This window comes from Pseudopipra pipra, chromosome 1 (assembly GCF_036250125.1).
Source record: "Pseudopipra pipra isolate bDixPip1 chromosome 1, bDixPip1.hap1, whole genome shotgun sequence".
Lineage (NCBI taxonomy): Eukaryota > Metazoa > Chordata > Aves > Passeriformes > Pipridae > Pseudopipra > Pseudopipra pipra.
This window is the reverse complement of record NC_087549.1, coordinates 78682965-78707104: the sequence shown is the minus strand read 5'-3', so window position 1 is coordinate 78707104 and position 24140 is coordinate 78682965. Positions and strand designations below refer to the sequence as shown.

The 24140-nt window shown below is 35.5% G+C and overlaps 1 protein-coding gene across 9 annotated transcripts in view; it reads left to right on the top strand.

Annotated features, from left to right (window-relative positions):
* Window positions 1-23927, top strand: part of CDH12 (cadherin 12) — a 576725-nt gene extending 552798 nt beyond the window's left edge. For 8 of the 9 annotated variants that reach the window (XM_064662078.1, XM_064662095.1, XM_064662065.1 and 5 more), the window contains 4 exons: window positions 3135-3256; window positions 4776-4893; window positions 9656-9907; window positions 13507-17776. In XM_064662078.1, coding sequence (XP_064518148.1) covers window positions 3135-3256; window positions 4776-4893; window positions 9656-9907; window positions 13507-14003 — 989 coding nt within the window. In that variant the 3' untranslated portion in view covers window positions 14004-17776. Of the gene's footprint in view, window positions 1-3134; window positions 3257-4775; window positions 4894-9655; window positions 9908-13506; window positions 17777-21545 lie in introns of those variants that run through there. The other variant, XM_064662120.1, reaches the window with a different exon arrangement.
* The last annotated feature ends 213 nt before the right edge of the window (window positions 23928-24140 follow it).

Here is a 24140-nt window from a genome sequence, read left to right as displayed (position 1 = left end):
AGTTAATCTTCTCCTGCATACCATAATCAGGATTAAGGAATCACCAGGTCTTCTCCATAGTCAGTATCTATTTTCTCAGATATCTTAGATTTTTACAAGTTCATTATTCAAAGAATTTTACAAATTTTCTACTGCTGTAATATCCTTGAACAGTAAAGATGTTGACAAATGATGGTACTCAAGCGAAAAAAGGAAGCAGGTTGGTCACTGTTTTACAGACAGGAAAACTGAGGAAAGATGAAGTTAATTAATTAAGTTGATGAAGTAAAGTTAATGAAGTTAATTAATTTTCCTGTATCTTAAAGGCAAAATTGAAGCATAAAACCAGTTTCTTAATTCCTAAACTAATGATTTAACCAATTTGTCTTCTCATCTGTGTAATTTGGGTTTAAAAGGCATAAAGACAATGTTTTTAGTGACTCACTCACTGATATCAGCAGGTACATCACTATCATGTTCACAAGGTGCAAAAAGACTTGATTTTGAGAAAAACAACAACCAAAAAAAAAAAGAGAAAACGGAGGTTAAATCTGCAAAGTGGTATTTTAAAATGTAATTCTTCGTGCTTGTTCACATAGAATATTACAGGTCTTTTTAATTACATAAGAATTCAAAGCTGTAAACAACCTTCTTGCAGTCTTCCTTTATATACATGAGTATTTAAACCAGTATGAGTGCAAACCATAAAGAAAACCATATAAATAAATGGAAAACCTGTAATAAGTTCATTTTAGTAATTCTGTTTACTTTCGTATTTGACTTTTGCTGACCATTTATGCAAGGTAAAATTCTACTTTGCTAAAATACTTAGCAAGAAAAAATTTTGGCCTCTAATATATCTTTCAAAGAATCACAGAGGATAAATCACAGACCATCAGAGAAATGAGAAATAACTGTAAAAATTATAATCATATATTTCCAAAGCATTCTTACTATTGTGATTTTGAGTGAGGGAGAAATGTCAAATCCTTTTGTTAATTTTAAAAATATTAGTCACATAGTATCTAAGCTGTTTCAAAAAACAGAAAAAAAAGTAATTTATATAAGTTATTTCACAAAACTATGGTCTAAAAGGCCTCTTATAGAAACTAGCCTGTCTAATAGAAATTATCAAAATCAGCTAATTTTTCCATGTACATGATACATAAATTTTGAATACGTTCATTGTTTTATTTGAAAGGCATTGTTAATATATTCCTAGAAGGACATGAACTAACATTTATACCTGTGCTTTTGTGACAACGCATTTATCTCTAATGTGTTTAAAGAAGGTCTCCTGAGGCCCTGTTGCTCAGTGTTGTACCTTAAAACAAACACATAAAAACTAAAGAAAAACCTGAATTACTCCATGTGAGTTGATCTGTCATTTGCAATGAGTACTGCTAGAAGGGAAGTTTTAAGTTAGATTTTTTCTGCCAATAACTGTGTGAAATTGAACTGTTCAGGGATTTTCTGATCTCTCTATAGAGGTCCTACTGTCTACTGAATAAAATAAATTCTTAGTACTTTTTTATTTCCTATTATGCAAAGGAACCAATTCAACTGTGAGCAAGCAATCTAGATTTCTTCCAGGTCTTCAGGCATCTAAAGAATCAGTGCCTAATTCCCAGCTGCTGGAACAAACTGTGCTTCCATTTGTAGTGCACAATGCCTTTTCTCCACAGAGACATTTTCCAAGTACAGTTGATGTGATTTGGAAATTAATGAGGATTCAAAGATATGTTATTAGATACGTTCACCATTAAATATATATGTTCATAGAAGGAACTACAGGTATTGTGTGATCTGGGTAGTGGTTTTTTGTTGTCTTCTAGATTTCAAACTGTGTTTATAGCATGGTCAGCTTATCTGCTACTTGTATAGGTAAAGCGAAGTTCTTCTTGCAACTAGTCCCACATAATTAGGAAATCATTGGGAGTACCCTTTGTTTTTGACAGAGGTCTCTTGAAAGCACTGCATTTAGTAGTTGCTAAGAATAAGAAAGAAATGAAAAGTTCCTACAGTGCCAACATGAAGAGACTTTGCCCCTTGCCATGTTAGTTATAAAAAAAAGAAATACAAAGATTTATACAAACTGCAAAGCAAGCACCTAATGCAAATAATTTGAAGGGTCCATTGAGGGTCATGAAGATGATTAGAGAACTGGAGCACATCTCCTATGAAGACGTGCTGAGAGAGTTGGGCTTGTACAGCCTGGAGAAGAGAAGGCTCTGGGGTGACCTAACTGGGGCCTTCCAGTACCTGAAGGTAGCCTACAAGAAAGCCGGAGACGAACAATTCACAAGGGCATGCAGTGATAGGACAAGTGACAGGACAAGTGGTAACAGCTTCAAACTGGAAGAGGGTAGACTTAGATCAGAGATAAGGAAGAAATTCCTTACTGTGAGGGCAGTGAGTCACTGGAACAGTTGCCCAGAGAAGTTGTGGATGCCCCATCCCTGGCTGGGCCAGGCTGGATGGGGCTTTGAGCAACCTGTTCTAGTGGAACGTGTCCCTGCATGTGGCATGGGGGTCAGAACTAGATGATCTTTAAAGTTCCTTCCCACCCAAGCCCTTCTCTCATTCTATGATTTATGCCAGAATGTTCAAGAAAACTCCTTTTGTACTTAAATATGGACCCATGCTGTCATTCCTACACTACTCTGATTCATAGCATAGATTTCTTGAACAGTTATCTGTCTGTCACTCTTCTTAAATGCAAAAGAATAAAAGAATTATCCTTTCGACTTACCAGCTATACTGTTTTTCATGTATTTGCTATCTTGCAAGAGATTTCAGCATAAAGTAAAAGAGAATATTGTCTGCTTTGTATTGAATTTGCGTCTCCTTTCTATCAGACATTGCATTTGCAACTAAACTTGTTTATAAAATGCATTTAGTAACTGATGAAGATATCTGCATTGGAAGGACAATGGATAGAAACATAATGTATACTGTTGTTCAGCATTTCTTTTTCACAAAAGTCTGGTACAAAATTATATATTTGCTCTTGTTTTCTTCTTAGTACAAATCAGAAAAAAATAGAAGTCAAGGACTTTTGGGAGTCATGGTACTGGGATCAAAAGTTTATGACAGTATATGTAGACTGGTGATGACAACAAACATAATTATTTTCTCCTAAAAATTGTTTATAGGTAACCCACTATTAGCCAGCAAAGTCAACGTTATAATAAATGTCCTGGATGTCAATGAGTTTCCTCCTGAAATTTCAGTTCCGTATGAGACATCTGTATGTGAAAATGCCAAGGCAGGACAGGTATTTCAAATTTGTAATGCTTGCTATTTTGCTTTTTCTTTCCTTTTTCTTTATAGCAGTAGAAATTTCTAGGTTTGAATATGACATTGTGATTGGAATTCTTTTAAAAATAAAATGTCTGTGTCAGAAATACCTATTGGAATTCTGTTTGTTGACCTTTATGGTCTATTTGCAATCTATTTTTATTTTCCCTAATTATATGGACCCAAGTCACTCTTTAATATGCATATAATAGCTATGAGAGAAGAAATAGTTATGAGAGGAGAGAGAATCTCTTCCTTAAGCACACTTAAGTATAAGGGGAAAACTGCAGTGAATAAATGGAGAAAGATGGATTACACACATTTTTGTGTCCTATTCTGAGAATAAGAATCCATAACCCTAAAGACAATCCTACTGAAAAGTTGTTTTAATAAGCAGTTTCTAGTATATACACAGTATGTAAAACCTATTTCAAGTTCAGCACAGGACCTTATATCATGAGTGATGCCAGAATTATTAAAGTTGGCCCCAGAGGCTCTTGGTATGTGGTCCATCTGCACAAAATTTGTGCAATTAAACACAGTGTTTCAAAGCACCAAGACTGACCAACTTACATACTAACAGCTAACACTGTTTCCAAGAGAAGACTTGTAACTTTGACTGTTCAGCTTTGAGAATTACTGCCAGCCATGGAAGGAACACATTCAGCCTGACAAATAATCTGACTTCTCTTTATACGTACATAGTATGTAATCAGTCTATGTGATTTTTATTGTCTTTTTTACAGATATATCACTGACTTGATATGATAACCCTATATAATTTCCTTTTCCATGTGCTTCAACTATGATACAACCTAGTTTAATCCCTAATTTATCAGATACTCTGGGTTTCTTTTTTAGGCACTAATAATAGAAAGGGAAACCTGACACAGGATAGCTGCGACAAGCATTGAGATTCAAAATTATAGATATTATAGATATTCAGACCCTTGATATATAAAAAAGTCTTCTCTTGTAAAAGTTTGATAGCAATTCTACTCTGAAATATATTAATTGAACTATGCTTACCTGAAATGTAGTAGATAGGACTCTGGGACACAGGAGTTCCTTTATGCCTAGATGACGGAGAACTTTCAACCCTCCCTACTCCATTTCAAGCTATAAAATCAGAGTTCAGCTTGTGTAGTACTACAACATGTACTGATTGTAACAGTAGTAGCAGATAAAGTGAAGTGTAATCACTTAACTGAAAGCAATCACTAGTATTTTAATACACACAACAAATATTAAATACCATGAATATAGAGTAAATCTTTCTGATTTCCTTCAGATATAAAAGCAAGACCTTCTGAGACATCATTAGTTCTCTGGTAGCTATAGTATTCAGATTGCCTCCAGTGTCCAGTATATTGGGGGAATGAGAGTAATCCAGCATGATTTAACTGTCAATTGTTTCGTTTGGTGTTCACTTTGCACTTCTACAAAACTGCTTCTTTTAGAAGACTGAACTGACTTCAGAATTAATCTGATTTCAGGTGATACAGATCATCACTGCAGCAGACAAAGATTTGTCACCAGCTGGGCAAAGGTTTTCCTTCAAATTGTCATCTGAGGCTTCCAACAAACCCAATTTCACAGTCCATGACTACAGAAGTAAGTTGGTTACCCCTAATCTCTTTTTCAGAGCACCAGGCTGTGGTTATAATGACAAATATGGTTACTTTGAATTACAGTTGTATCTACAGACCTAACTTTTTTATTTGACATTTCTAACTGCTAAACTATCTGGGACATATATTAATATAAATTCAGGTCTTGCACCTTTTCTTATTTTTAGGGGACAGGAATTGTCAGAACACCAAAGGCTGAGATTTCCCTACAGGCCTTCAAAAACACTGCTACCTGTTTTATTTTCTTCCTTTTATCATTCAGTATCTCAGGAAGAATCCATATGCCAATGCAGGTATACCTTTAAACAAGGCACTATTACTGTCTTGTTTAAATACTATGACTTCACTAACCATTTTCCAAGTACTCAGATATTGTGTTTTCTTGAGAATGCATAGTCCCACAGAAGAGTTAGTTCTAAATATGGACAGTGGTGCTGGAGTACAACATCTCGCAACACTTTTAATAATTTGTAGATTTATATAATTGACATCCCTGATTTTTCTTCCAATTCCTTTGTAACTGAATATATTTTTTTCTTATTAACTTGTGTGCATTTGATAGATGGCAAAGAACAAACCAAGATAAAAAATAGATCTCATTTTCTAGTCTAAACATCTTCAAGAATGTAGTCTTGTGAATAGACATAGCTAAAACATAATAAAATGTAGTAAATTTTCTCCGCTAATTACTTCAATCAAATAAGGGGGGGGAAGGAGTTTTTGAGCTATTAGGTGATATTTAAATAACTTTAAATAACTTTAAATAAGCTTTTAATAAAAAAGGGTCTACATTATTCTGCAAAGAAAGAACACCTAAAGCCATCCAACAGAGTTCAGTAACATTCCTTTGCATGTTTAACTATGAAGTTTATAAGTATTGCTATTAAAAAGTATATAATTCTTAATTTTTAAAATTTAATAATATAAAATTACTTTTTTCAATTTAAATTTGAGATTATACCAATTATGATGTAAAGTTTTCTTTCTGGACAATTAAATTATCCAATCCCTAAAAAGTACTAGAAATTAATAATACAAAAAATGAAAAAAATTGCAGAGGCCATTTTTTTTTAGCCTTTTAAAAACCTTTGAATATATGGCCCACATTATTTTTGAAGCCATGCACTTCTTTCAGTGTCAGGTAATACAAAATTAAAGCTGACAAAATAAGCATAACTTAATCCTCAAGAATCCAAGAAGAAAGAAATTTAAGAAAATAAACTATGCTTATTTTCTCTTTATGTATAGCTCTCCTGTGAAGCTGATATGATGAAAATGGCTTATTCACAGAATTATTAGCGACTTTTTTCTCATTGTATCATAGATAGTTAAGAAAAAATAACAGATGATTAAAGAATTTCCCTTAAGGATAAACAGAGTATATAATGAAACTGTAATAATTCATAGTATTGCAGCCGTGAATAATAGTATCTTATAAAGCCAAAACTATGTAGATCAGCATTTTATTAGAGGGCATTCAAACAGCTTGCTTAAGAGAAATAGCTCAATGAATATGAAAGACAACCTTACAAATGATTCGAGTTCCCTTACTTCTGTTCTTGGAAGACTAGGTCCTTTCTCTGGAAGTTTTTAGTCTAATAACAGGTACCAGTATTTGAAAAAAGTTGTGGCATTTTAAAATCTAAATACAATTATACCAAGTAAGATCTAAATGCTTTACCTTTATGTCCCACGGGATTTAAAATTTTGGGTAACATTTAAGTTTCCTTCCTCTTAATGCCACACTGAAGTTTCTGTTAGTTTCTGTTCCCTACTTCGCTGTTGGTAGTTTTTCCTTCAAAAACTCAGCATGATGAACTTAGCTAATGATTATAATTAAGAAGAAAAAAGAAATGTTCTCTGTATCTTAACAGATTTAGGAAAATATACCTCTTTAAAGCTTCCTCATACTTTACATTTATTACTTTCAACTTTTCACTTTTAAACATATTTCAAGGCCCATATTGGTAGTATCTTCACAATTACACAGTTTTAGAACATGAATACTATGTATTTCTAAATAAGTTTGGTATTTTGGTCAAGACTTCTTTAAAGTAACGGCTTTAATTTTTTTCTTTTTTTTTCCTGTCTGTTTCCTAAAATATCCCTTAATTTCAATAAGATTTATTTTTTTTCAGATCATTACAAACTTTTGCTTTAAATAGAAATCTTGCAGGTCTTCTCAGATCGATATAACATATTAAAAAAGCCAAAAGAATCTTTAAACTTAAAAAGTCTATACAGTAATTACAGCTCTTGAAAAGTGTGCTTAGCATATGGGTTTGGTGAGGAAATTGATCAAATATTGTTAGATAATTAAATTTCCCTGTTTAAACCAGTAATGATGACACTGAATTGACTTTGGATCTCATTAATCTGTTAATGAAGTTTCATTACTGTTTAAAAACAAGTGCAATATTCCTATTAAAAAATGGAATTAAAAACCACCAAGATACAGACTCTTAAAAGCATTTCTTAACACTTACAAGAAAAGAAAAAAGAAGTGCACTGTTTGTTACAATGCAAAGACCAAAACCAACCAAACAAAAAGATTTTGTGGAATATTTTCCAATCATAGAAACCTTTTTTCATTATGATGATTTACAGTGCTATTAGAAGCAATCTGTCCAAACATAAACTCTGTTTTGCAATATCTTCTGCCTTTTTTTTTTGCCAGAAAAGTGGAGGAAGGTCTGCTCTGTGCACAGTTTAGAGGTATCATAACACAACCTTATTTTCCCTGCAGAAACCTTTTAAAAACTAATACCTTTATCTTTTAAGTTATCAATTATGTTAATATCATGCCGGTACTTTGTGAAAGGAATCTTTATATTTTTCAAGGAGACAGTTTTGTTCACTGTGCTACAGTTAACACTTTTACAAGTAAAGGTGGCATTTAACATGTTTAAATACATCAAGAAGCCAAAACCACAGAGCTATTCTATACAACTAAAAATCGTGGGTGGTCTCATACTACAGCAAGTGTAATAAGTTTGTGAGGCACCCAAGAGAATAAACCTTTCCAGGTTTATTTATACTTCGAGATAAACCTTAATGAGGACCGAAGCAAGACAGAAGCTCAATGTTGCCATTCAGCAGCACTGAGACCAATCCACTATGTTAACAGAAATGAGGCCCTAGCAGAGCTGGAGTGCTTCCAGCTGGACTGCACATCTTCTTCATTCTGCTTTGCTGGCCTCACTCTGCTCTCTAGAGGGCAGCTTCCATGTGGAGTACACACTGTTGCTCATGTAAGAGACAGAATTTCCTTCTCTCCAGCTGTCACACACATCCTATAAATGAATTTGTTACCAACAGACTGAAGAACCAGAAGCTATCTCAACTTCTCTAGGTTATTCTGTATTGTTCAAACACATGCCTGTGTCCATATTTTCAAAAGAACTTTGAACTACTGAAAGGGGTCATGGAAGAGCAACGGAAATTGTTCAAAATCAAGGACTTTGAGGCTTGATCTGATTGATTCTTCTCAAAGGAGAATGGAAAGTCATTTAGTTGCATCGTAACATGTTAAAGTGCTCTTCAGTGTTGCAATAGGAAGAATAAAAATAATAGAAATAATTCTAATAATAGAAATAAGGTTAAACTGAATGTATTCAAATTAGTTCTAAAACTTTTTATACAGTGCAGATAATTAATCATAGAGAGAAAGAACAAGCTGAGGATGGAAGGTGGCTTGATTTGAACAGTTTTAAGACATTTTTTCTTTTCCAAACTAAGTATAACTGAACTTGACCTGTCTATGTTTGAGTTTGATAAAAAGGAGATATCTGAAGCATTTTGTCAGTCAAGCACCTTCCCAATGGTGCCTAATCATAACATATCTGATTTGGGTATTTAGGATTCCTTCTTATTGTCCTTAATCAGAACTTCACACAACTATTTGAGCATGGAATTCAGAGGTCTTAATCCTTTTACCAAGTGACAAAACTACAAGGAATGAAAGCCATCAAAGACAGCAAGTGACATGTTCCAAAAATATAATAAGGAATATGGATGAGATGGCAAAATGGTAACTGCTGCAGGTTACCTTAATTCAGTTCTGTCATCTAATTAATTCCCCGCTAATTTAATTTTGGTTTTGCTTTCAGTGTAATTCTTTTAATCCGTACATAATTTCCTTGCTGCTCTGTTTGATTCAGGAAAGGCAGAAATAATTAAAATACCTACTGGGAAGAAATGACAAAACATAACTTCTATGAGTTGACTAATTGATGGAAACTCTACTGATTTTGAAGTACTCTTCAGTTATTTTTAACAGGGCAGGAAAGCTAAAGTGATTACATACTGTCCACGTACAATACTTTGAGTTTTTAAGGGAAATTAATTAATTGATAAACACATGATTCTAAATCCATGTGCAACCAAACTCATTGGGCCACAGACTAGAAATGTAAGGAGACAAGGAGAAAAGGAAAACTGGAAAATTCTTCTAATCTTCTACCTGTAAAGTTTTGGCGTTTCTTAAATTATTGTTATCTTCTCTGAAATTTTACCTGTTAATAGGTTTATAAGAAAAGGAATATTGTTTAATGGTCTGCAAAAAATAATTGTACCAGTCACAATACAATACCTTCTGTAATGATAAAACAAGGCAATTACATAATGTATGTCATTCACCAAGTTTCAAATATGAAATAGCTGCCTATTACTCAATCTGACACAAGCTACATTATGAATTTAAGTACAAAATAAAAATCTGGTGATGACTGTGTCATGTTTTACAGACAACACAGCTGGGATTGAAACCAGGAGAAATGGCTACAGCAGAAGACAGCAAGAGCTATACTTTCTACCAATAGTAATAGAAGACAGCAGTTACCCTGTCCAGAGCAGCACAAATACATTGACTATCCGAGTTTGCAGATGTGATTCTGACGGTACCATCCAGTCCTGCAACGTGGAAGCAATCTTCTTACCAGTTGGCCTCAGCACAGGAGCGCTGATTGCAATCTTATTGTGTATTGTTATACTTCTAGGTTAGTTCTCATGAAACCCTGTGAAGTGCATTACTCTGATTATTCATTAGTTTCATCTAGTGTTTAACAAAAGCTTTTGAAAATGTGTGGCAGTTTATTTCTAGGAAAATATCCCAAAGCACTGACCATGACCATGAATCTGCCAACCCATGCAATATTTCTTATTGCACGAAGAGAACCAGTTTTCAGTGGAACCCAAACCATAATTTTTTATCTGAAATAGTTTTAAATATCTTTCATGAAAAAATAATTTTTTTAGAATACTACTGAGGTAGATAAGTCCTACCAACAGTAATACCAGTAAGAACTTATTAAGGGCCTTTATTTAATTTTGTATGTGAACTTGGACAAAAGGAGAATGAAGAAATGGAAGAGGAGAAAATAACTGTAGTGTAGACTATGACTGGCTATATCCATATAAATCTTCATTGGATGATTTTTATTTCAGGCAGACGTGGATATCATAAGGTGGCATTGTTATTTGATCTGCTTTATATTTAAACACTGCCTTATTCACAACATATTCAAAGCAGTCAATAGCCGTGCACATCTTACTTATAATATGGCCTGAATCAACCAATAATAAAATAAAACCAACTTCATATCTTACAAAGGCACAATGTGGGCTGCAAAAAGCAGACTGAGTCTTACAGATGCTAGCCTATGTCTCCTCTTGATACTAGCGGGCTTTCTGGATCCCGTGCTATTCCTTATGTAGGTCTAATGCATATCCAAAAATAGCTCCTGACACAGAATATACCATATGGATATCTCTTTACATTTGGATTATACAGTAGTTTACCACTTAAGTAAATTAGTAAAGGCTCAGGGTTACATAAATAGCTTCTAAGAAGCAGTAGGTAAAAGTGAGAATTTCTATTCTGTGTCAAAAAATTATATTGTGAGAAAAATGTTGTTTCAAATCAGAAGAATGGCAAATGGTCACACTTCCCACGGAGTAGCAATTAAAATACATTAATTCTGGAGAATTTAAAACAAAAACAAATCAATCAGAAAACCAAAATAGGTCAGTTTTTTTGAAGCAAGATGAATGGTGTCTGCTTTATCACAATTCCAATTAGAGCAGGTTTTTTAGTAACCAGGTGTGTTTTGAGTATCTCCAAGGACGTATACCCCACAACTTCTCCGGACAACATGTTCCACTGCTTGACATCCTGACAATAAAGAAGCTTTTTTTCTTACATTTTAATGGATTTTCCTGCATTTCAGTTTGTGCCCATTGCCTTTTGTCCTGTCACTGGGCACCATTCACAAAAGCCTGACTCCATCTTTACTTCCATCCATCAGATACTTATACAAATTGATAAGATCCCCCTGAGCTGTCTCTTCTTCAAAAGGAACAGACCTGGTCCTCTTAGTCTCTCCTTGTATGGCAAATGTTCCAATTCCTTTAATCACCTTTGTGACTCTGGATTGGATTCTCTCCATGCCTGTCCTGTAATGAGGAGACCAGAACTGAACCCAGAACTCCAAGCGTGTGTGACCGGAGCTGAGAAGAGGGTAATGATCATCTCACTAGGCCTGCTAACAGTGTTTCTTCTGTTGCAGTCCCAAATACTGTTGATCTTTGCAACAGGAGCACATTGATGGCTCATGGTGAACTTGTTGTTCACCAGTTCATTAGGCCTTGTCTATCAAGCTGCTTTCTGGTCAGTCAGACAACAGCATTTACAGTATACAGTTACTCCTCTCCATGTGTGGGACTTGGAATTTCTGTTCGTTGAACATTGGAGCTCCTTTTGGCCCATTCTCCCAGCCTAGTAAGATCCCTTTGAATTGTGGCACGACTTCTCTTTTTTGTCATCTTGCTGAGGTGATAAAAATCCCATGATCCAGGTCATTTATGAAGATGTCTTAAATGAAGATGTTGTAAAAAAGAAAAGTAGTCCCAGTATCAAACCCTGGGGCATAATAATAATAATGACCAACTTCCATCTGATTTTTGAAATGTTGATCACAACCTTTGCAGTCTGACAGTTTTACCAGCTTTGCAATCCACCTCACTGTCTGCTCGTCTACTCTACACTTTCTCAGATTTTCTAAGGAAGTTGTTCTTAGAGATAACAACAGAAGTCTTACTAAAGGTAGGATAAAATTAATGCACTTTTCTCCCTTCATCCACCAGTTATCTCACTGTAGAAAGCTATCAGGTGAGTTAAGCACAATTTCACCTTCATAAATCTATGCTTGCTAGCCTTGTTCCCCTTCTTAGTTCCCAGAATTATTTTCTCCATTACTTTCCTCAGAATCAATGTGGGGCTGACTGGCCTGTAGTTCCCTAGCTCATTCTTCTTGCCCTTTTTGAAGATAGGCTTGACACTTGCTCCAGTCCTCAGAAACTTCCCCCAGACCTTTCAAAAATTATCTCAAGTGGCCTCACAATGACATCAGCCATCTTCCTCACCATTCATGTATGTATCCCATCAGATCCCATGTACTTATGTGTTCAGTTTGTTTACATGTTCCCTAACATAATCCTCTTCTGCCAAGGATTAGTCTTTCTATTTCCAGACTTACCCTCTGATCTCAGACACCTGGAATTACTGCAGGAAAACTTTATCAATAAAGACAGAAGCAAAGAAGATATTGACTAGGTTGGATTTTTCCATGTCATTTGTCAACAGCTCCCCTCCCCCATTCAGCCATGGGCCCACCTTTACCTTTTTTTTTTTTTTTGCTGTCTTACTTGTACAAGCCCTTCTTGTCACCCTTCACGTCCCTTGTGAGATAGTGCCAGATGGGCTTTGTCTTTCCTAACCGCACTCTTGCGTGTTCAGACTGCCACAGTATATTTCTCCTGGCTCGCTCGTCTGTCTTCAGCTCTTAGATGCCTCTTTTTTTATCACTCAGTTTAGTCAAGAGCTTCTTATTCATCAATGCAAGCTTCCTGCTGCCTTTGCTTGATTTTCTGCTCCTCAGGTTGGGACAATGTTGAGTTTGGAGGAGGTGATACTTAAAAATCAACCAGCTCTCCTGGACCCCTCTTCTCTCCAAAACTGTATAACACATGATTTTTTGAAGCAGATCCCTGAAGAGATCAAAGTGTACCGCATAAAAAGCTAATGTAGGATTATTTTTTTCTGCACTTCAAAAATTCCAAATTTAAAATTATTCAAATTATTTATTATTGAAAGTTCCAAATTATTTTTTCCTCTTTGTAACTGTGTGAGTTTGATTCCTGTGATTGTTTGTTGCTTGTCTGGGTTTTTTCCTTCTCTTCAATGTGGAAATTTAGGGGTTTTTTTCTCTATTTTGCTATGGAAGACTTTTTAAAAAAATCCTATCTCTGTCTCTATGAACTAACAAGATGAAGTCCTGTCCAGTTCTATTTGTTTGCAAAGAAGAACAGTAGGAAAATTATTTGTTACTTCCTCCAGCAGTACAGCAAGCACTTAGGAATGTTAGACTCATACATCAAAGAGCAAATGACTTTTCATTGGCTAGAGCACTGCTAAGCGCTGCATTTTTCTAAAGTCCTTTTGATTGCTTGCAACTTTCAAAGAAAGATAAAACGATACGTCATGAGAGTACAAAATTATTTCTGTGCATGTCTTAACTTCAGTTGTCTCTCATTACAGTCATTGTGGTACTGTATGTAGCACTACGGAGGCAGAAGAAAAAGGACACCCTGATGACCTCTAAAGAAGACATCAGAGATAATGTTATCCATTATGATGATGAAGGAGGTGGAGAAGAGGACACCCAGGCTTTCGACATAGGTGCCCTGAGAAATCCCAAAGTGATTGAAGATAACAAAATACGCAGGGACATAAAACCAGACACCTTGCGTTTTCCGCGCCACAGACCACCAGCAGAAGATAACACAGACATAAGAGATTTCATTAATCAAAGGTTGAAGGAAAATGATGCAGATCCATCTGCCCCCCCTTATGACTCCTTGGCAACCTATGCTTATGAAGGAAATGGATCTGTTGCAGAGTCTCTCAGCTCTATAGACTCCCTTACTACAGAGGCAGATCAGGATTATGACTATCTGAGTGACTGGGGACCTCGCTTTAAGATCTTGGCAGACATGTTCGGAGAAGAAAGTTATAACCCTGACAAAGTCACTTAAGAACAACTACAACAGTGAAATAAAAAGAAAAGTAAACCAACAGCAAATTTAAAAGATAAACCTAAGCTTTATATATGACACAATTTACTTTGATTATATAAGACAGCAACTGTTTCCAGCAAGTTACTACATTTATCATACTGTCAGTTTTGGTTTGATCTGCAAAGGAATGATAAATCCTGTAACATACACAGGTTTTTGTTGTTGTTATTTTGTTACTCTGGAATTACACTGAGACAAGCTCAGGCCTTCAAGGTGCAGTTTACTGACCTGACTTAGAATGAAGATAGCTTTCTGGCATCGTGGTGGAAGAGTGGTAGCTTTTTCGTAATTCCACTAAAGTGCCTATTGAAACTTTTATCATTTAAGTGGTAAAAAGTCTGCTGTGATGGTGTTACAAAACTGAATTGGACACAAACTTTAAGACAAGAAGCAATAGCAACATGCTGACTTCTTTTAGAAAAAAAATGGAGATCACTTCCTGGAATATATCTAATGACTTAAACTAAGGGGTGGGGTGGGAGGGTGTGTACATTGTGTTTGGGAGTTATGTTTGTTGAGGTTTTTTAAAGCAAATGGTGTGTCAACACATCATATTTCTTCTTCCAAAGTTCCACTGAAAATTTAAATTTAAAATGGTATTGCTCACTCTAAAGATGTAAAGCTCAAATTAAAAAGGCAAAGATCTTAGCATACATCAATGAATATTTAAAATGTTCATGCAAATATTACATTTTTCCAAAATAATAAAAAGATGAAAGCAGCTATTCCTTTATGTGAAGGAAATTTCCCTTTGTTCCCCCTCTTCTTTTAAAACAAGATTATTATTAGAATGTAAAAGTGAAGAGGGTTTTTAAAGAGTATTATTTTTAGTACCAAGACACCTTTTCCCTTGTAAGTATCACTAAAGAAGTACACCTAAAGAACTCCACATCACTTTTCTTTGCAAGTAGACTGTTACTCTGTAGATACCATATGCTTACATTATAGACAGAGTTATTTTTCCACTGATCGTCTGCTACAGTTCAGCATATCATTGTATCACTACCATACCCACAGGAAAAATTTTGGAAAGCCTTTTGAGGTTGGACACTTTATTAATTTTATTCTTGACAATATTTAAACAGAGGCAGAATAAAAATACAAAACAGCACATTTGTCCACTCTTTATGTACATATCCATGCATAAATGTAGCTGTGCGGCTGACAGAAGTTCAGATACACACAAGATATTACACCTTGGAAGATATCTTGCAGAACTATTTCATGTGACTTTTTCTGATGATCTAGGGCATAGACATTTTGTAAGACAATGGTTTATGTCTCCCGAAGTGCATATATCCTTACATTCTCCTTCTAAAGTCCCTGCAATCTGTTTGAGCTCTACTCATGATTAATGGCACTGCCAAGGTCAACCCGAGTCTTTCATGAACCAGATCACATTCACCTCAGATCTACAGCTTACTTTTTGTACTGCTGAAGAATTACTAACTATCAGACATACTTAGCTCACAAGTCTGATATTAACAAACACAAATTTCCCTCTACTCTCTTGGGGAAAAGTAAAGATATTTCAACATTGTATAAATTAATCTCCCAATGAGACTTTGAAAGGTGTATAGTTTAAATAAATTTTGGATCATCCAGTACAATTGGACAGCGCTGCATTAAAATCACATTTGGCATAGCTTCTACCAGCAGAGTGCTGAGGAAGAGATACAGCATATGGCAACAAGGAAGGTTTGTGGTTTTTATCATTATCAGCAAAGGTATCTTGCGTTCCTTGAAAGACAGACTAAACCAACAAAAGCTCTCTCTTCACAGGACAGGGAAGCAGATGAAGTGATAGGGACCATTTCCCAGCTTAGAAATTTATTGTGGAAGATTGTGGTTTAAATTTTTGCACATCCTGACAGTTTATCAAAGGCAATTTGATATTGCAGAGTGGGCCTAAAACAAAGCACTGGGAAAAAAAGTTTTCTACTAGTTACAACTGAGATTTGATTCATACAAGATTCACACTACTGGAAGTAATTAACAATGCTTCCTCATGTAGCATATGCATAGCAATGCTTTCTGTCCTTTTGCCATAGCTAAAACAAACATCTGATGCTGCTCATTTACAGATGTGCAGTCCAGTAGCCAAACTCTGCTCTGAGCAACTGTATTAGTCCTTTGTATGTATTTTACTAGTAAAGTCAACATAAGTGAGAGCAGTGTTTGACTTTTTAACATCATGTGGCCTGTTTGCACATGAAATTCTATGTATTTGTAGTCGATACTGGGTGAACATTGGCTCTCTTGAATAGGCTAGCATTTGTTCTAAGCAAGACAGTCTGTATGTGAGCCTGACTTCCAAAATGGGTAGACAGAAAATGTGGTCTTAAACATGCTGCTACACAAAATCTGTATTTGAGAATGAGTTGCTGTATGTTAAATTAATACCATATTGAATATCAAATGCATATTTTTGACATTTAAGAGGTTTGTAACTGAGATGTTTCTATCACATAATTAATAAACATCCAGGAAGATTTTAGAAAAAAATAATATGTAATTACTAATGCAACTTTCCTATAAAATCATAATTAAAATATTTTAAGACATTTTTTGAAGAGCGATCAAATAATTTTAACTTAATAGGGGTCTTTTTTGTAAACAGCTCTATAGAACTAAGGAAAAAAAATGTTTTTCCCTTATCCTTAACCTAGGATCCAGGAAATTTATGTTTAATTCCATGTTTGCTCATTCCTTTTCTAAAATATGATTGTCAGGTTCTTAGCAACTTAATTTTTAAAAGGCAATTAGACAAATACTAAATTTGCAAAATTTAAAATATATCAAGGCATCTGAGATGACCTGAAGTCTATAGTATTAGGGAAACTCCAGTGCACTTGTAAATTGTATCCAATCACTACTTCAGTTTTTAAACACTACATCTTAAAAAAAATCTTTGCAAACCCTCGCACAGTCAAGATGTTAAAGTGGATGTCTCTCTTTCTGTTGAAGCCTCAACCACTGCCAGAGTGACAAGAAGCTAACAAAATGCTTAAAATGCACAGAACATAATTTACTGGTGCACAAACATTTAACATTTTCTCAAATGTCTCAACAGTGCAAATCACAAGACATTCCATAAAATACTTTCTCCACTTGAAGTTATCGAAACACTTCACTAACACAAACAAATCCACTTTTTAAGTTAAATATTTATGACATACAGTAGTGGTGCTGAAATAAAAATATAAGTGTAAAGTATTCAGCTAAGAATGGAAGTATCTCAGGAAATCTAGCTATTAAACTTACATCACAGTTATACAGAATTGAAGACACATTTATAACAGAACATCTGAATGGAATTTCAGAGAAGAAGGAAAAAGTCTTCCCTGCCCTCCCAAATAAGGTGAAAATACTAATACTTAGGGAAGTTCATACAATTTCTTTGTGGTGTTAGAATATGAACAATTGCTAATATTTGGATTTAAGAATGCTGCTACATGAATCTGAAATTACTGCTATTCTTGGAAAATAGGTCTGCAATAACAACAGTGAGCCAAATAGCAAGGATTTGTAAAGCAATGACAGTAGATGATGACTCCTGCACAAAGATATGTTTGAATATTTTATATTTTCATGATTTTTACTGATTTTACAAATTGGCTACATTTTGCAGTTCAAAATAAAATCACAGTTACCAAGGATTTACTCTAAGTTTTGGAAGCAGAGTTCATTATGGACCAAGACCAATAAATGACTCAGCAGATTACTGATAATATTATTCTAGAGACTGCCTTGAAAATATTCTTGCCTTAAAAGTAAGATTTCCATATCCACCTAAACACAATCTATCCTTTACAGTAGTAAAAATGTGGTTCTGCAGATGCCATATTCATTCTAGATTTACCCCATTATTGATATGAAATAGTTCTTAAGACTGTGTTGCTATGGAATAACAAATCTCTGCTAAATGAATACAGGAAGAAAAAATAATAATTCCCTGGGTTAAGGCATTTCATATGACATTAATGACTGGATCTTACTTGCTGAGATTTGGGGTTGCAAATTTTTTTGCAGTTATTACTTTTATTATTATTATTAGCACTGATGCCAGCTCAGCTGGTGCTAAAGAAAAAACTCAGGAGCAGTTAATTGAGGGTGAGATAAGGAAAGGGTTTAATTTGTACCAAGGCATAGATGTTACAGGACGTGCGCCAGCTGTGCCTGAGATGTTACATTTTATAATACCATCTGTCCAATCCCAAGTGTTTCCACCCTGTAGCCTTTGCTCTGGTCTGCCCCTGGCCCACCCCCTGGGAATTGAGTCTGGGGTGTATTTTGGGACCCCCTCTTCATCATTCTCATCATCCTCAGAGCACAAAGGGTACACGGTCACGCAGTTCTTGACTCTGTTCTGTTGTTCAGGCCTAGATATGAGTGTTCTCCAAACAGCATAGACCTTGCCTTGACAAGAGACTAAACATTTCTACTGAATTCAGGAGTAGGATTGATATAGGGAGCATGGAATGGGGTAGGAGGGTTGAGGAATGTGTAAACTAAAGGATGCTAAAGGGTGAGGAATACAATATAGCTACTTCTAAAATCTACTTCTACTATAATTACATATAAAGCTTATAAAAATTAGCAAAGTCAAAAAAACTAAAAGGGTCTTAAGGCATCAGCACAGACATTCAAATCCTTTACAGAATTCCATGAAAGCAAATAATGAAATGACCCCTAAAAATAATTGTACTGAGGTGACATTTAGGTGTGAATGAAAATCAAAGTTTATATTACACCCATTCACCACCTTTTCTTGATGGAAAACACAGAATAATCTGAATCCTTTTCTGTTCTTTTTTTAAACCAAAAACCAGATAAGTTGTCAGAATGTGAGCAATTATTACTATTTTGATAAAAACTAAGGTAAGTTCCTGTGGGTTTTTTGCACGTTGTTTTCATTTTTTAACCTATTTATTCAATTCATAGACTTCCTTAATTCAACTTTAGTTTGCAGCTAAAATCCCCAGATAATTTTTTTTTAATCTTACTTTCATTGTTGTGTTGTCAATCAAATTACTTCTCAGGACTCAGGGAAATCTTATAAATGTGTATAAATACCTGATGGATGGAAGCAAAGAGGATGGAGAAAGGTTTTTCTCAGTGGTTCCCAGTGACAGGAAAAGAGTCAATGGAAAAAAATTCAAATACATAGAATTCCATTAAAATGCAAGAAAAAGTGGATTTTTTTACTGTCGGGCTGTATAGCAGTGGATCATGTTGCCTGGATAAATTGTGGTGTATCCATCCTTGGAGATATTCAAAACCCAGGTGGATTTGTTTCTGAGCAACATGCTGCAACTGACCATGCTGTAAGCAGGGATGCTGGACTAGATGATCTCTAGAGGTGTCTTCCAACCTCATCTATTCTGTGACTTATTATTAAACTATTCCGTATTCTTAGACTCCTTAGCTCTAGTAAGCTCGGTATCTTTAGGGACCTAACTACATAAGCATAGCAGAATCATAGAATGGTTTGTGCTGGAAGGGACCTTAAAGGTCATGTAGTTCCAAACCCCCCGCCATGAGCAGGGACACCTTCCACTAAACCAGGTTGCTTAAAGCTCCATCCATAGTAACTGACTTTCTTTAGTGAGACAGCTAAGATAGGAGTGAAAGAATAGGGTAGCAATCTATACAATTACTAACAATGAGGATAGTGTTGACAAGGATAAATTATCTACCTTCATTACCAGCACAAGGGGCATCACATGAAATTAGCAGATGTCAGGATGAAAATAAAAAAAACAGAGGTGGTTTTTCACATGGTGAGTAGTTGAGATAGTCAGAGTTTACATAGATTGAAAAAGAGGCTGGACATACATCCGAAAAACTAATAGTTTGTGGGTTGCTTAATACAGAAGAATCACACATAGCTGAAGGTATCCCTTATTAGTGCTTGATTAGCATCTGCCACATAACCTGGTCTGTTTCTACATGTTTTGCTGGGATCTCAGCTTATGGCAATGCTGGAAAAGTTTGACTAACCTTATTTTCTTATTACATTATATTATAAAACATGTATATTTTACTGTAAATTTACTTGATCTTCAAATCAATAATTCCCTCAGCTCTAATTTTACAGATTGCATAGATAAAGTCACTTCTTTTTTATTACATAACACATGCATGTATGCATGCATGCATGCATATTTTACTATTTTACTCAGATTTTAATCATTGTAATTGCTATATTTCCTTCAATTCTGCACACTTTTTTATAGTGCTTATGCACTTTTGTCTTTAACAGGAACACTAACACTGATTGCTGTCAGGGACAATGACATGGTTTGGCCTAGTTTATTTTTTTAAAAACAAATTTCATTACTACATAAAGGTGATAACCTATATAACACATGCCATCTTTTGCACGTGTTTCGTTTTGTTAGCTGTCTTAGTTACTTCCTTGTGTTCCAAGAACACTTGAAGAAAGAGGAGAGAATGTAGTGACTGTCTGGCTGGACAAGTGGCCAGTGTTAGTCCACTATTCAGGAATGCAGTCTACTGCTCTTCTACTATGTGTTGTAATGTTAGGGGTGATTTATTGTTCTCATATGTTGAATATTCTGCATTTACTACTCAAATGCATGTTTTTCTACTACCTGCTTCTATCAGAAAGGATGATTCAAGTGGTATACACAGAAAGGTGTATGGGGAGAAAATGGAATCATTTCAAGAGGGATCACAAAAAAATATGCTTTAAAAGCTTGTCTTATATTTTTTGGTCACATGATGCAGTAAATAGTCATATTTTTAATTATGTCCTTGGAGTTCATTTTTTCACTGCTGGAAGTGAAGTCAGGGCAATACATTTATTATTATTCAAATGATCCCATTGTCTTCAACCCCTACTGCTGTAGCTTCTTTGGGTTACTTTGAAGTTTGATCTTATCCCCCTGTTTGTTCATTACATTTTCAGTTATGGGTCTTGCTGCTGCATATCTGATTATAACTGAAGTTCTACAGTAGAAATTTCTAACCAAAAAATGCATGACACAGGAGGCAGGTGCAGAAATGCAGTTTGGGTTTACATAAGACAATTCAGAATGAACAAACATCAACATAATGTTCTGCAAACCAACATCAGCAAAAATCAGTTTATGAACTTAAAAAACAAAAAACTAATTGCAGTATCAAAACTTTTACCATATTTCTCCCATTCTACAGTGTGTCACACACCTGATCTCTGTGAAGGGAGGGAGATAGAAAGAGAAGGAGGTGGAGGACTTCGGGGTTGTTATGTGCTCTCTTTTTTCTGCTATTTGATTTTAGCATCCTTTTGTGTTTATAAATAACAAGCTAACATTTCTTAGCTCAACTTTGTTTCTTAGTCTTAAATTAAGAAAAATGCATTCTATGAAATGAAGGGGGATTTATCAATGGCAAATGAAATACAAATGTTTCGAATGCAGTACATCAAGATATCAATATTCAATTCTTAAAAGGAGAAAGCAGAGAACAGAAATTCAGTTTATCTTTTTTCAGGTTTGCTGAATTTACCTCACCAATGAATAATTATTGCTTCTAGTAATGCTGTCCCACAACTGGTAAGTGCTGTATATTTTTTTTTCTAGAACTAATTTTTATAATTGCAATTCCATTTCTTAAAATTCAGTTATTTCAGATCACTTATGTTGGTTGTTGTGCTTGGTCCAAATGATGTGACTGAAAATCCTTAATATCATATGTAGTCAAGACAGCATGTTAAGTAAACTCAGAAAAATGATTTAATGAAACTATTAAATCATGAAACAGAGATATTCAATGACAGATACTGAGCAAAGGGATTTGTCTGAATTGTTGCCTATCTGGAAGATAGTGCTTTGCATCACAAGGTGACAGCAGTCCTTGAGTTCTCTCTTGATGGGTATGGAGAGCAGAATGCCCTGCCAGGGCTCAGATTTTATGAAACAGCATCTTGACAACGCATCTAGATAACAGCTCTAGAAAACTGTTGTCATGAGCAGAGTAAGACTCTCATTTCAAACACTCGGCAGCAGAGGAAACTTAAGTATGTGGGAAAAGCTAAATGGGACCATTTTTCCCATTGAAGTGAACTGAAAAGTACTGTAGGGCAGAATGGCCTCCCTAGAAATAGCACACCACTGCTGTTCTGTAATTCAGAAACCAAGTATGCATTTACACTAAAGCATTGCAGGATTAAATGACATAGCATAACATGAATCAGAAAAAAATGTTGTGAACCATAACGGTTCTTTCCATTTTGTTAGAAGTCCCTGAGCTGACCAGGTTCCATCATGCATGTTATCCTCTCTTTATACACAAATACGACTTTTTCTCTGTATATGACAGAGCTTCTGTGGTGGATTAGCCCCAGCCAGTAGCTAAACACCACACAGCCACTAACTTACTCCCCACGCCCACGGAGTTTTGGGACAGAGGAGGAAGAGTGAAAGTCAGATAACTCATGGAATAAGATGAAGACAGTTTAATAAGTGAAGGAAAGAGGAAGGGGGTGAAAAAAACACATAGCAAAATCAAGTGATGGACTCACCACTTCCTCCTACATGGAGACCAAGGCTCAGCCAGTCTCCAAACAATTACTACCACCCAAGAAAAACCCTCCTCCCTCAGCTTTATTGCTGAGCATGAGACCATATGGTATGGAATATCACTTTATCAGCTGGGGTCATCTGTTCTGACTGTCTCCTTCCAAAGTCTTGTGCACCCCCAGCCTCCTCACTGGAGTGACAGAGTGGGGAAAATAAAGCTGCTTTACTCACAGATACAAAGGGTCGCTATAAAGAAAGCTAACTCCATCACAGCCAGATCCAGCAGAGCTTCTGAAGGGGACATGAAGAGCAAGTAATCTGAAACTTCTTGCAGGCACCTATATACCATGCATGGCCTCATTTACACACAACTGAAAACCTGCTCTGAAGAGTATTCTTCCTCCCAAGACAGTGTGCCAGGTCCTTGTAGGAGCATTTGTCCATAGGTTTTCTTTACTAACCAGGATAATGTTTCTACGGAGAATTTTCGCCTAAGGTGGAAAGCCAGTGACAGTGCTAACATACCTACATTCTGGTGAAATGCAGAAGGAAATCCTCCCTTTTCTAAATCATCAATAGCAATCCCATTTACCACAGTCCTAGTGTATCATAGAGGGTGCACAAGTCACTTGCAGAAATCAATCAAAACAAGAGAAAAAACTAACTGTGCCAAATTACAAGAAACTCCCTCCTCTCCTATGCAATAGCTCAGCAATTAAAGCATGTACACAAAATTGAAGACCCAATTTTAGTGCACTCCAAAGGTTACAGCAAGTAAGCATATTGCTTCTCCCAAAAGCATATTGAGGCCATTATTTTGTTCTTCACACCATCTGCTGAAACTATATAAAAATTACGTGCAAAAGAGTACATGATTTATTAAGCCAAACCCAGAAAATATAACCTACATGGTCCATAGGAAAGGTTAGGCTCACAAGTAAGACACTCTAGTCTCTGGGTTCTTCTCCCACAATTAATCCTTGCCTTTTACAAGCTCAAGTCCTGGGCAAACTCCTCTTCCCTGTATGAAGACAGAATGAAATTTCATTTGTCATATTTCTTCCAAGGACTTTTCTTCCTTCATCATGAAGACCAAAATATCTACTTTATAAGAAGATTGGACTAAATCAATCAAGAATAAGTACAGGCTGGTTTTCAAATATTTCTTAGGACTGGGACTCGAAACCCTCCAACTATATGTAGTCATGTACATGTTGATTCCCCCTAAGTGTTTGGCATACAGAAGCATACAGAGAACCTTAACATGTAGTTAACCTTGAAGCACCGTGTTGACTTTTTTTCTGGCCTAAAGTTGCTTTCTGTAGCCATCCAATAAAAGAAAGTAAAAAAGTTTTCTATGTGTGTAATAACTGGTTCATTTTGTCTGTGCTGCACATGCTGAATCTGCAATATTTAACATAACGGAAGAACTTTGTTCTGTTTTCTATTTATGAAATGAGAAGAACTGGTAAAAGAGACTACGGCAGGTAATAATTTTTAAAAAAAGGCAGAGGAAACTTTTTCCTGCTTTTCTTCTGCTCAGATACCAAGAGCTTGAGAAATAAAA